This window comes from Triturus cristatus, chromosome 8 (assembly GCF_964204655.1).
Source record: "Triturus cristatus chromosome 8, aTriCri1.1, whole genome shotgun sequence".
Taxonomy (NCBI): domain Eukaryota; kingdom Metazoa; phylum Chordata; class Amphibia; order Caudata; family Salamandridae; genus Triturus; species Triturus cristatus.
In genome coordinates, this window is record NC_140591.1 from 109,937,772 (window position 1) to 109,952,211 (window position 14,440).

Consider the following 14,440-nt stretch of genomic DNA (forward strand, 5'->3'; position numbering starts at 1 on the left):
TGCACTCCTCTAGTGACCCATTCAGTACCAAGTACTAATCCATTCCCTGTGCGAAAAGCCTAGCACTTATAAATTCACCTAGGCACTCTCCTTGTTGTACTCTAATCATTCAGTCAGTACCCAAGTAGTCATGCAGTCAGCCAGGCCTTAGCACATGGACTGCTTTAAATGACTATGCAGTACGGATGCGGTCCTCTAATCACCTACACAGTTGTGTTTCACACCTTCAATTCCCTAGTTAGTATTCATACTCTTCTAGCAAACACCCTGTCACTCACCCAGTGTGTCTCCTTATAGTACTGTAATCATTTAGTCAGTTAGCATGTAGTCTTTTAGTGAGGTAGGCTTTAGGGCATGAACTGCTTCAAAGTAGTATGCACTATGCATGTAGTGTTTTAACGATCGTCACACTTGTGGTTCAGGGCTATAGTTTCTTAGTTAGTTTTTATATAAAATGTGTTTGTACAGTAATGGAATAGTATTAATTTGAAAGTTATTAATATAAATGTATTTGTGATTCTTTTTTACAGATACAGAACAGGAGTGTTTCTCATCTGTTTGCACTCTTCTTGTGCAAGATTGTTTGGATGAAGGGTCCTTAGGTGTTTCATCATACTTGCTGTGCCGCACAAGTATTTTTTGTTAGGATCCCCTCGTAACAGAACTCTTTGGCAAATCTTGCGAGTGACGAAGGTGGCATTGGTCTTTGTTTGCCCCTTGGAAAAAGTAAAAAATGTCCTCACCACTGAAGAAAAACGTTGTGGGCGTGGTGCCTTCTGCAAAAATGTTTCCTCAGATTCGGTAAATATTTTAAAGCGGCAACATCTACAGTTTTGTAAGTTAAACTTATAAAAAAAAATTAGCTGTATGCATTTTATATATCTGTGATTTGTTTCTTGTGGTATTTTGTTGAGAATACCATGTTGTTGTTTTTTTAACAATCTTTCTGATTTTCCAGGTCTGTAGTCGACATCCGTGGTTCCCACATGAGTGTTCCGCCTTGTTGTTTTGTATTGTTGTTGTTACATTTTGTTTATTAGTTTATTGTTTATATTTATGTTAACTCCTTCAGTGCCCATGACGAGATGGTCTCGTCATGGAGCGCGGTTCCGCTGTGCCCATGACGAGACTATCTCGTCATGAACCCCGCCCGCTAATGAAAGGGCCGGCACAGGGCGGGGAAAGGGCGGGGCACTGAAGGGGTTAATAAAAAAATAAAGTTTGAAAATAGTTTATCGTTTATATATTTATTATTATAAAAAATAAAGTTTGAAATAAAAATTAATAATGTTTTTGGTTGTTCTCTTAACTGCTGTGTGACTCTTTCTTGTTCTTATTACTGTTATTTGATGGAGTCCACCATGGTGTTAAATTTTGGGGCACTTATCGCTGGAATACTGGTGATATCTGCAGTTTGCACCAACTTCTGAATAGTGTGTTAGATTTATCTCAACTTTACTTCCGTTAAAGTGCTGATAATGAAATGGAGAGTAGCCGTTCCAGTGCAAAAAGACACGAGGTGCACCTTTCCGATTTATTCTAAATACTAAAATCCTGTATTGAATTGCACTGAGGTATTGGCTGCACTTACAGTGTACACACAAAATCTATTAAGAAATCTCATTGTATTTATATTGATTGGGAATACTGCGTCAGGTGTTGGATCTTGACGAGATACATTGCTCAGTTCGTATATTGTTGTGCACACGAAAGAAATCACATCACAACTTTCACACCAATTGCAATGCGAAACAAATTCCGGCGATAAGACACGTTAGCACCAGGGATTTTACATCTGCTTTCTGCTGGTGTTAAGCAGGACAACTACCTGCACCATGAAAGGGAACACAGCCAAGAGCCACACCAGAACACCCACAGGTGCCATAGAGTCAATGAGCATGATACAGGGATACCCATGAGGGCCAGAAGACTTATCTCAACAACTCCAGGACCGCCAATGCCCCCCAAACCCACATCTTAGTAAGTGTGTCCCTGTGGTCATTGTCTTAGCATGATAGGCACGAGCCCTGCAACATCACAGTGTGCTGTCACCTCAGAGTTGGCAGTGAGCCTGGATGTGTAGCTATGCACGCATCCTCCTGCATGCACAACTGGTGTGTGCTGGTCTGGGGTTCACAGGTCAGTGCAGGGGTGTGCCTATCCGGCAAGGGGAACGGGGTGTCTCGGACATGTCCGTGTACAGGAAGTGCGGTAAGTGTGTCTTTGTGTTCTGGTGTGGCCTGTTACAAGAGCCGCAGCAGTCGATGTTGTAAAGTGGCATGCACCACTTCCAAACGGCACTGTGATGTTGTAGTTGGAATGTAGCAGGACATGCGCAAATAGGCATTACAATGGTGTGCCGTACGAGTGCACGAGATACAACAGCGCACTGTACAAAAGTGTGGGGGCTTGTGGGAGGGAGGAGCAGCCGTTTGGCAGCATAACACACAGTGAACTCGACCATGTGCCACATGCTGGGCATCTCATCCATGATGACCACGGTCGCAGACATCCCACAACACCAACGACTGGCCTTTGTACACATCCTGTATGAATACTGCGTGGTTTTCACTTCTATGCTTGTTCAGTGGTGTGATGTTGGTGGGTTGTGTGACTTGTGCTCCTTGTTAGTGTGTTTCATTTTGGCCATTGTTTGTCTATACTTGTGCTGTACTTAATTGTGCATGTGTGCCATTCTGCCCATCTCCCCCCGTACGCCCACTCCCTGCTTCTTCCTCTTCCTAGTGCTGTTGTGTTTATAATTTTGTTGCTGCACACATAAATACATGTAAAGAATAAATTAGAATAGTTCCTTGATTCTTTTAGGTTTCAAAACTTCTCTATTGGTTTCTTTTTAATTTTCCCTATGAACCGTTTTTTTTAATATTCAACAACACATAGAAGTTAGAAGTGCAACGTATTCTATCAACACACTTTCTAGAACATTCTACAATACGTGCAGGTTAAAAGTTCATCAATTTTTTAAAACTTTACGATTTTTTTTGTAACATTTTCTTGAACATTTAACGACACGTGCAGGTTAAAAGTTGACGATTGTTTTAAGTTCGAACAGTGCCTTCCAAATGCAAGTAGCAGGTGTGGTTGAGCTGAGCAAATTTATCCTATGATATGTACTCCACGTTGAAACTGCTTTTTCTTAACCAATCACAAAGATGCTTTTCCACAAAACTAATGTGCACCCTACTTTTAAAAAAGAATGCTTCTCATGATATCTTTAGAGATAAGTTATAGATAGGAATTAGCATTTAAATACCTTTGAAATTCACTGAAAAAACCATAGATTTCATGCACGTTACAGTTAGGAATTCAAAATTTAAAAAACCTTTGAAATTCACTGAAAAAACCAAAGGTTTCAGGGGCGTTATAGTTAGGAATTGGCATTTAAAAAACCTTAGAAATTCACTGAAAAAACATAGGTTTCAGGGGTGTTATAGTTAGCTGGACATTTCCCTCGTACAAAACCCTAGAAATTCCCCTGTTATAGTTAGTTCAGCTAACTATAACTCGCGCCCCCGCAATGCACTGCTGATGACGTCACATATTACATCACTCATGTCATGGTCAGTGACATCACTGAAGACATCACTGATGACATCACTGATGACGTCATCCATGTGATAAATTAGTGCATCTTCTCACACCCTAATATAACCTTTGATACACCGACTCAAAATTTCAGACAGCCATTTTGACAACCATAGATACTCCAATACCAATAACTACTCACCCACTCATTGACTTTTAGGTCTACATACATGTCCCCTCACTCACCTCTACAGTCACTCATACTGACAGTCACTTCCCTGCCACCCCCACTCATAGGGGACCTGTTGCCCATCACTACTGCCACCCCCACTCATAGGGGACCTGTTGCCCATCACCCCTGCCACCCCCAGCCATAGGGCTAATGTTGCCCAACACCCCTGCCACCCCCACTCATAGGGGACCTGTTGCCCATCACTACTGCCACCCCCACTCTTAGGTGACCTGTTGCCCATCACCCCTGCCAACCCTGTGGGCATTTGCACTGACTACACACTGCTGTCACGATGTTAGGGGGGGATGTATTTTGCTGACATACCTAATGTTGGAGTATGATGGATGTGTGGCTCAGCACCCATCCTATGACTGGGGGTGGCAGGGGTGATGGGCAACAGGTCCCCTATGAGTGGGGGCGGCAGTAGTGATGGGCAACAGGTCCCCTATGAGTGGGGGTGGCAGGGGTGATGGGCAACAGGTCCCCTATGAGTGGGGTGGCAGGGGTGATGGTCAACATTAGCCCTATGGCTGGGGGTGGCAGGGGTGATGGGCAACAGGTCACCTAAGAGTGGGGATGGCAGTAGTGATGGGCAACAGGTCCGCTATGAGTGGGGGTGGCAGGGGTGTTGGGCAACATTAGCCCTATAGCTGGGGGTGGCAGGGGTGATGGGCAACAGGTCCCTTATGAGTGGGGGTGGCAGTAGTGATGGGAAACAGGTCCCCTATGAGTGGGGGTGGCAGTAGTGATGGGCAACAGGTCCCCTATGAGTGGGGGTGGCAGGGGTGATGGGCAACAGGTCCCATATGAGTGGGGGTGGCAGGGGTGATGGGCAACAGGTCCCCCTATGAGTGGGGGTGGCAGTAGTGATGGGCAACAGGTCTCCTATGAGTGCATTTATACACCTATATAGACACTCACACACCGCCAATCATCCATTGAGGTACTGACACATCTAGTCAGTCATGCAAATAATTAATCACAGTCCAATTTACTCACCTATACAGTTAAACCCACTCAAGTTCACTTTCTCATAAAATACTAACAAATTCTGTGTCTTCCTGAAGAAAAAACAAACAGCACATGATACAGATATCCTTGCACTATGGCGCATTAAGCCACTCCCAAAATCACACACTCTCATATATAGATAGTTACATACTCTTACACACATATACACTGCGTTTCACATATGTAGTTACTGACACATGTACAACTGAGATATACATTCAATCACTAACACACTCATACATAAACTCACCCAACCATACAGTCCATCACAGTTGTACTCTTAAAACCATGCACCATAGAATCACCCACTCACACATCTATGTACAGAGTCACACACACCCTACCCACACAAACACTCAGGCACCCGTACAGATACTCAGACAACCAATCAATAACCCATATAGACACTCATTTAAATATTCACAAAACCATGCAGCCACTTTTACACCAACACACAGACACATACAGACATTCACACTGTTTAGTCACTAGTCTGCAGTATTATACATTTAATGACTCACTTATAGAGTCAGTTACGCACCAAGAAAATCACCCATTCACACACGTATACACCCACTCATTCTTCCATAGGCCTTTCACTATAAATATATAAAACATATTTAAACTTTTAAGAAAAACACACATTCACTGGATGTCATCAGTGATGTCATCAGTGATGTCATTTGAGAGGTCATCAGTGATGTCATCCGTGATGTCACTGACCAGGTCATGAGTGATGTAATATGTGACGTCATCAGCAGTGCATTGCGGGGGCGCAAGTTAGTTAGCCGAACTAACCATAACAGGGGAATTTCTAGGGTTTTGTACGAGGGAAATGTCAAGCTAACTATAACACCCCTGAAACCTATGTTTTTTTCAGTGAATTTCTAAGGTTTTTTAAATGCCAATTCCTAACTATAACGCCCCTGAAACCTTTGGTTTTTTTCAGTGAATATATATATATATATATATATATATATATATATATATATATATATATATATATATATATATATATATATATATATGATGACGCAGCAGAAGCAAGGTAAAGGAGAGACCATGTTGATAAGGCACAGCAAGGTTGAGGAGGGCTAATGCCTTACAAAAATTAATGACAGCTTCAAACTAGAAATCTCCAAGGAGTGGCCAACTAAAAACTCAGACCGAAACAAACAGAAATAGGGAAAAGCGGACAGAGTTACCAATTACATTTATAAGCAATCCACACCCTTCTTAAAAGAATAAGGAAATCATGACAGATGTAAAAATAAAAAATAAAAAAAAGCAATGCCATACCAAGTATTGGTGACTTCACAGGGCAATACAGCATATCGTCTGAATTCGTAACCGGAGTGAACAAACTGAGGTTTGTGTATACATCTTCAGTTTTGGAATAGTCCCAGCGATGTGAGTGTATGGTGAAAAATCCCTGCAGAACATCAACAGCTCCTCGCCGGTATAAAAGCAGAATAAATACTAGTTGGGTAACAATGAGTACCAGCACAAAGGTCGACCTGTCACCACGTGATACCAACATTATTTTTGTCAGCAAGGACAAGTCTGTTTACAAAGGCAATTTGCTGGATCTGGAGAATGGTAAATTTACACGGATACATTTCTTTGAAAGAAGTCTCTCTCTGGTCCTAAATATTCCTTTATTTAGTAAATCCATTTAAATGAGCATGGGCATTCTTTGTAGCTGCCCGGAGGCACTCTTGTGTCTGAGGTTTACATTATGTGAAGTAAATCCAATGAGGAACTACTTCGGACTCCTCCACAAACAATCCCTGTAAAATAAAAAAAAAACAATTAGGCCTCTAATCAAATGAAAAATTACACATCTGTCTCTTGACACGGTGTTATTTCGACCTCAAACATCAGTCACATATTGTGTCACACAAATGTTTGCTTATTCTTGATAATGACAGAAGAGAGAAATAAAGTGGGTCAATGTTAGGATGGGCATATGCAGGATATTACAAAGGACTCAATGGCACCCAAGGATGTCGGGGAAAAAACACAAAGCAAATTACTTATGGAAAGTCCAGTTGAGCAGTTAAAACTGATGTCTAGTAGAACCAGTTAAGTTATATGGGTTTTGACTGTGGAGTAGAAAATCCCAATAGAAATAACTAGTTATTAAATAAAAATACTAAATGAAAACATTGAACACAGTCACCAAAATGCTACTTGAAATAACTTGATTTATGCCCATATCAGTTCAGCAGAAAGTCGGAACCCTCAGACCACCAAATGAATGCAGCTGAGACGATCTGTAACCTGTCAACTGTAGTTTCCATCAGGGGTGGTAAGAGTAATTTAAAACTGTACTTTAAGCAGAAATGTGGCATGACTACCAGGACAAAGGGAAGGAGAAAGCAAAAAAAAACACATCTGTGAAGTATATTTTATTGTACTAGAGTCAAGTTGTGTGTGTGCTTTCACATTCTGGACTTACTTTAGATTCCAGAGAAAGACTAAACGATTTCCTTGTACACATCATTTTTGTAATATTTGTACAGCCCAAAAAAGTAAATAAGATTACAAAAGAGTAAAGAATTCCTAGAAGCAATAAGCATATGACAATTCCAATACCCAGTATGTATATCCTGTAACATTCGTACTCAACAATACAACATGTTTTACAGATCTAATGATAAAAGTTAAGAACAAGATGCCCTAACAAGATAGGACGCAGAGTGGAGAAGATTGTAGGGACTAAATTCCTATACAAATCAATGAAATAGTTCCTAGGGGTGAATATCAAAATAGACTTTTGACAGCAAAGGCATCTTGTGCCACCCTCTTCTCTTTCTAGACAATTATATAAGCATTCCGAATATTTTCTAAACCTCAAAGCCTGCATTGATCAGAAAAGTGATGAACTAAACAATCCAGAAATATAATATATAATGCACAATTTGGGATAGTGACAAACCAAAGACAAAACATTCACAAAGTCCTATATTGCATTCCTTTTCTTCAGGTGGCGCTCTCAAGTTGTGTCTCTCGGCCATCTTTAAATGGATGAGTCTTAAACCATTTGATGAGTAACAGAGACAAAACAGAGGCTCTTCCATGTAGTTCTTTTCAACTGGATTGGTGGTCTGCCTGTTGGCCTAATAAAGCTTCTTCTGCACCTATTCCTTCAGGCACCGTTAAAAATCTCGGGATCAAATTTGATAATCAGTTATCATTTCAGTCGCAAGTGTGCTCTGTAGTGAGAACCTGCTTTGGTTTGCTTTGTGCATCTAAGACATTTTTGCAGTTTCTCCTACTGGCTACTCGGAAAACACATGCTCATGGAGTGTCCACTTGATTTCCTCCTCCTGGAGCACCACCTACATCCCTGGTGATAAGGCTCTTGAATTATATTGATTGTGATGCAGTCCTGGTGGCGGCTTGTGACAAGGGCACTGTTCAATATGAGAATGCCAGGGTATAGTTTTTTCCCAGAATATATACAGACTATCTAGTGCCAGCAAGCCTCCTTTCTCCAGGTCAAAAAGAGGCTGTGTGAAGTTGTTCTTAACTATGCGCGGTTGTTGTACATTTAAAGTATGCAGTTACGCCTGTCCTACAGGCCTTTCACTGGCTTCCCATAAAAATGCTGAGGGCTCGCTGTCTTTCATTGAGCCGCTGCTATACATCCAACTGAAGCTTGAACAATACTTATCACACTGTGTTCAAGATTGGTACCACAATTTGTAACACCCCCTTACAAAATGAAATCTATTGGAGGATCAGCATCTCCAGTCCAAGCAGCAATACTCAAACTCATTATGTATGAAAATACAAAAAACAGGAAATTCAGAACTTTTTATCAGCGGTTATTAGAACATGTTCTACTCTAGGACCATACCCATCATTCCTGTGGCACTTCATTTGCATGCAAACCTCTGCAGCCTGAACACTAATCAATTGGGCTACCTCAATGGCTACAGTATAGTATGATAATCTTTATTGTGTTTGTTTCAAAATGCTTTACAATAAAATCAATGTATGCAGCTAAAAACCAGTTATCTTAATACCTTTACAAAAATGATATACAATTCACACAAAATGACCTAATACAAGAGGTGTCAATCCAGCATACTGTGATGGGTTCTGTGAGAAGTTGGCCTGGTATATGCTGTCCACTAGTTATAGTGGGCATCTTGTACCAGTCAACACAACCCTTATTGATGATTAGGTTAAAGACAACCTTTATTGAAAGCTATCCTAGTGGTGGCTATGGAGAGCAGCCTTCAGGCTAAGTCTTGAAGGAGAGTAAAGCAGCTTGGTTTACCAGATTATAACCTCTTGAATGACCAAATGAAAGGAGAACCACACAAGGTATATATAAAATATATGTATTTATTTCTAAACACGCTCTACTAATCTCTTTATGAGATTAGAGCACAAGATACACAATATTAAAGCACTAGAACGACAGTAAATAGCACAATATACAATGGGCCCCAGGGGGAGACCAAACCATATATTAAGAAAGTGGTATGACAACCACAACTTGACTAGACACAGTGCCTAGAGCAGGTAGAATCGCTGGGACCCCAAGGAACCACCCAAGGTAGTGACACAGGGGACCCAAGGGGGACGCATGCAGTGTGAGAACACAGCCGGGAGCTCGATACAATCCTATGGGAAAGTCGCGATTGGAATTTCAAAGATTAAGGACACTTAGGAGAGTACTTGGAGCAAACCCTTTCAAACTTAGAAGGTTCTAAGGCCAGCACCCATGTGAGCACCGGAGCACTCCTGTTACCTAACCCAGGGAAGCCGGGTGCATAAGTGTCAAATGGTGTCGGGAATCTTTGTCGTTTTCTATGGTGAGATGCTGCAAAGTGCTGCTGCTGTGAAGAGGAAAAGTGTCCGGTGCGATCCAAGCTTGGATTGGAGATGTGAAGAACCTGAAAGCAGAGGGGACAGAGTCTGGGTCACTTCAGGGTGACCAGGGGCACGGTAGACCAATGCCCACCAATGTTGGGTGTTTCAGTGGCGAAGAGGTGAAGCTTGACTCCGGTGTCACGGGGACCAGGAGACGTCGACGACAACCAGAGTCCGCAGGCGAGCTGTCCCACCAAGGATGTCGATTGCTGGGGGGATCGGTGTCCGGATTGGAGACCAACAAGCCTTGGCAACGGCAACCCACGCGGTGAGAGTAAAAAGGCTTCGGTGTGGACCAGCAAGGTCCTGTGGACTCCCCAAGCGATGGAGAGTCAAGGCACGTCTGGAGCAACCAGGTAAGCCCACTGAAAGTTAAAGTACCTTTCTCAGGGACCCACAAGTCGACGTACAAGGGATCGCGAATGGACCTCGAGAGGAATCACTAAATACCAGCCCACGGGACACTCGTGAAGTGTAGGCCAGTAATCTTCGGTGGAATCATTGTTCGGGGTCTGGACTAGAAGTAGCCCAAAGCACAGCCTCAGGTATCGCCAAAAAGCATTTGCTGCTGCAAATGTGCACGGTGTCTAGGGGTTTGGGTTGCACAGTGGATCTCAGGTTTGCTGAGAGCACGGAGTGCGTAGTTGCAAACCGGACAGATGCGTCTTTGGTGCCTGTCTTGCAGGGAAGTAACTCCTTTACTCCAAGGGAGATTCTTCTATCATCCAACGTCGTGTAGATAGTTGAAGTTTTGGGATTCTGTAGCAGAGTTTCGTCCCGGTAAATCTAAAGTCCTGTAGCCAGGGGTTCCTACTTTATACCCAAGGAAGGGGTGGGACAAACTCTGGGGACCCACCTATGGGAGGGTCAGGACAGAGGGAAGGCTACACCCATGTCCTTTGTCCAATTTCACACCAGAGGAGGGGCTGATAGCCCCTTCACCCCCTTTGAGCTGGACTATGCACAAAGACACCAAATGTGCCCCCAGTGCAGACATCAAAGCACTCAGAGTGCACCTACCCAGCCCCAATACACTAAAGAAATACACTAAAGCCTGTCTGGGAGGTGGTCACACCTCCCTGTGACAGGAAACCTACTGTCCAGCTGTCCCCTGCCGGAGTTTTGTCCAGCAGCAGGAGGGCAGACTCTTGTCTGTGGCTGGCAGCATCCATTTTGTGATGCCAAGGTCTGTGAAGCTGGTACCGGGTGTACCGGTGTTGTCACGTTTCTCCCTCTAGTAGGGTGGAATCATACCTCCCACACCAGTTACTGGTGTGGAAGTATGATTCTAAGGTGTTTGACACCAAACACAACATGTTTCCATGCAGTCGTTTTAAAATGAGCATTTACCGCAAGGTTATAATGCACTTAAGTATATATGGTTGGCTGCATCACAAACAACCCCGGATTAGAGGTTCCGAAAGCTGCAGAGGGGCTCTGCTCATGTATGGGCACACTCTCACATAAAACCCATCACCCTGCCTTCAGGATTAAAGGGGTGACTGATAGGTTTATATGCGCAGTGATATGGATAGACATAGTGAACCTATATCTAAGTAAGGGGTGCATACACCACCTTACACAGGCTGCTGTAGCAGACCTGTTGTGTCATTTTGAATGGTCTCCTAGGGGTGGCATAATACATGCTGCAGCCCCTGACAGGCCTTTGGGGTACCTATGCCCTGGGTATATAGTATACCATATACTAGGGACTTATAAGGGTACCCCAGAATCCAATCTGAAGTGTACCTAAAGTACATGAACAACCAATTTAGGGAGAAAGCATATAGACTGGGTTCCTGATTAGCAGGATCCCAGTCAAACTAAGTCGAAAACCAGCAAAACACCAGGCAAAAAGTGGGGGTAACCATGCAGTCAGATTCCACCTTCTGACAAGTTCCAAATCAAGTTCCCATTGAGTTATTCATTTCCATTCAATATCTTTTAAGTGCCAGGAACCTTCATATTGCAAAAACATGACCTATACTAGCCAAAACCTTAACAATGCCTATTTTATTTGAGTTTCTATATTAGAGTCCAAATACTTTTGTCTAGTGTTCGTGGATGCTAGGTACGTTGAATATCTGCAGGTTTCAGATTGAGAAAGGTCTTTAGTATGAACATACATTTTTATTTTCTGCTTTATAAGTAGTTTGAGAGTTTTTATTAGTTGTAGGAATGTCTTCTATGGATGGCAACTGACAGTCTGTGATTCGGTCTGTGATTAGGGGGTGTGAGTCGACTCATTAATTTTACAAGTGCCATTGAAGGTGTTATTATCTCATTCTAGATTAAGGTCCTTAGAGTATCTCTGTCTGAACAATATTCATTGCGGGTGCGGTGATGGTGGGGCCAATCCAGTCTCTTCAAAATGTCTTGGAAAAATGCTTTTACAGACCAACAAGCTTCTGGTAGCCAAATTTTTAAGGGAATATTCCATCTCAATTTATGAAATTCAAACCTGTTCTATGAATACTGTGTTACTTGCTCGAAGACTATTATCTAGAAATCACATAGACTTCGGTTAGGGCAATAGGACAATATTTTGGTTTTCAGCAAAATGAATGTCAGAATGTTATTCTTGTTGTATTCATGCAGACTGTCTAAATTAAGCTGTGGTCCTTTTAGGATTGGCGAAAACATGAACATGCAAACTGAGTTATCGGGATGTGATCTAATTTTGGAGGGTATCATTCCTTGTCTTCCTGGGCCTTGGGTAGGTCAGCAATGTACAAGGAGAACGGTTCTGGGGCCAGGATTCATCCCATTAGCAGTCTGTATTTTAGAGGTTACACCTACCCCATCAGAAAGCTACGTGTCCTTTGTTGCTCTATTATAAGTAAGGCTTCCAGTTTCTTTTTTACTGATAAATACAGGCAGAAAACAATGTGTTTTCTAACAATATTTATTTTTAAAAGCAGATAAATACAGAAAATTGCGCATCTTTTAAGTGACTATGTGCTGTCTTTCATGAATTGTAGGCAAACAACTGAGCAGCTAGATAGCATGGGGAATTAAAAAAACAGGATTCAATTTCCGTAAATAACGGCATAAGTCAACATACATCTGTGGTATATTGCCAATATTTACCAGTGGGTGTATTGGTATGTTAATTTGACAGCTTACATAGCTAAAATACAACAGACAAAGTATGAGAGCTTGTCTATCAGTTAATTAAATATGGAAAGTGCAATTTTACAACTTTGTTAATACACAACACACAAAATAAATATGGATAAATATAGATAAGATGGCAAAAAATAAAGATGGATAAATACAAACGTAAATGTGATTAAAACACATGAAACCGAGAGCCCTAATTAAAAGGTGCGACAAGGTTTGATCAATTCCATAGGGAATTACGTTTTTGCCACAAGTAATTTCTGTCCCATTTGTCAAATGCTGTTGAATAGTCAACAAAGTAGGCAAAACGTGTGTTGTACCTTTGTTGTATAGATCGGTTTGCCTTTATATATAATACCATAATGTTATCAATAGAGAAAAAACTAGTTACTTACCTGTACACTATGGTTCTCCAGTATTATCTTTCATAGATTCACATGCTTGTATCTTCCCCGTCGTCATGGTGGGAGTCTCACGGTAACAGAATGACCACAGCAGTAGAAGAAAAACTGCATAGCAAAATCCCATAGGGAATCATCTTATTTGGTAACCAAATCTCATAATTATGTGGTCCAAGACTCAGCCAATCGGCTGCTAGCCCTGCCCTCACACTCCCCAGCAGAGCCTTCCTGCCTCAGATTTCCAGCCCCGAGTGCAAGACTAAAATACATCTTGAGACAATGAGGTTCTGCCTGAGAAATGGGGAGGTGGGCGGGCCGCATGTGAATATATGAAAGATAATACTGGAGAACCATAGTGTACAGGTAAGTAACTCGTTTTTTCTCCAGTATTGAATCTTTCATAGATTCACATGCTTGTATCAGAATAGTAAGCAGTACTTATCCCAAACTGCATTTCAAGGCTAGAACCCCAATAACCGCGGGCTCTGCTCATTTGTATAGATTGTTAACATACATTGCAGTATTTGAAACATTTGTGTCAATAGACATATATTTGTTCATTCAATCATCATCATAATACATGATAAATACCTTAATGAAATAGGTGCCGTAGAACTGCTTGTCCCACCGCTGCATCCTTTCTCCACGCTGCGTCCAGACAATAATGTCTAGTAAAGGTGTGCGCATTCTTCCATGTCGCAGCTCTACAAATGTCTGGCAGTGGCACCCCTGCAAATAGCGCCGTAGAAGTTGCCATCTTCCTTGTGGAGTGTGCACGTACTTTAGATGGTAAAGGTTTACCAGCTTTGCTATGACACAAGGATATTGCTGACGATATCCACCTCGAGATACTCGATCTAGAAAGTGCCACCCCTTTCCTGGGACCGGCAAAGGCTACGAAAAGCTGATTTGTCTTTCTGAATGATTGGGTCTTGTCGATATAGAATTTGAGACATCGTTTAATGTCCAAAGAGTGCAACGCTCTTTCTGCCGCTGTTGACGGGTCTTTAAAAAACTGTAGGTAAAACTACTGGTTCATTCAGATGAAAGCTGGAAGGGACTTTAGGAATAAATTTGGGATTCGCCCTGAGAATCACTCTGTCCTGCCTGAATTGTAGGAATGGTTCTGCCATCGAGAACGCTTGAATCTCGCTGACCCTTCTTGCCGATGTGAGCGCTAATAATAACGCTGCCTTCCATGAGACAAATTGTAATTCCGCCTTATGGATTGGTTCAA

The 14,440-nt window shown here is 42.1% G+C and overlaps 1 protein-coding gene across 1 annotated transcript in view; it reads right to left on the reverse strand.

Annotated features, from left to right (window-relative positions):
• LOC146801653 (beta-1,4-galactosyltransferase 3-like) overlaps positions 1–14,440 on the reverse strand; it is a 745,947-nt gene that overhangs the window by 566,978 nt on the left and 164,529 nt on the right. Inside the window, exon 2 of the mRNA XM_085621135.1 lies at positions 6,089–6,579. Within this exon, the coding sequence (XP_085477261.1) occupies positions 6,089–6,329 (241 nt within the window). The 5' untranslated portion in view covers positions 6,330–6,579. The remainder of the gene's footprint in view (positions 1–6,088; positions 6,580–14,440) is intronic.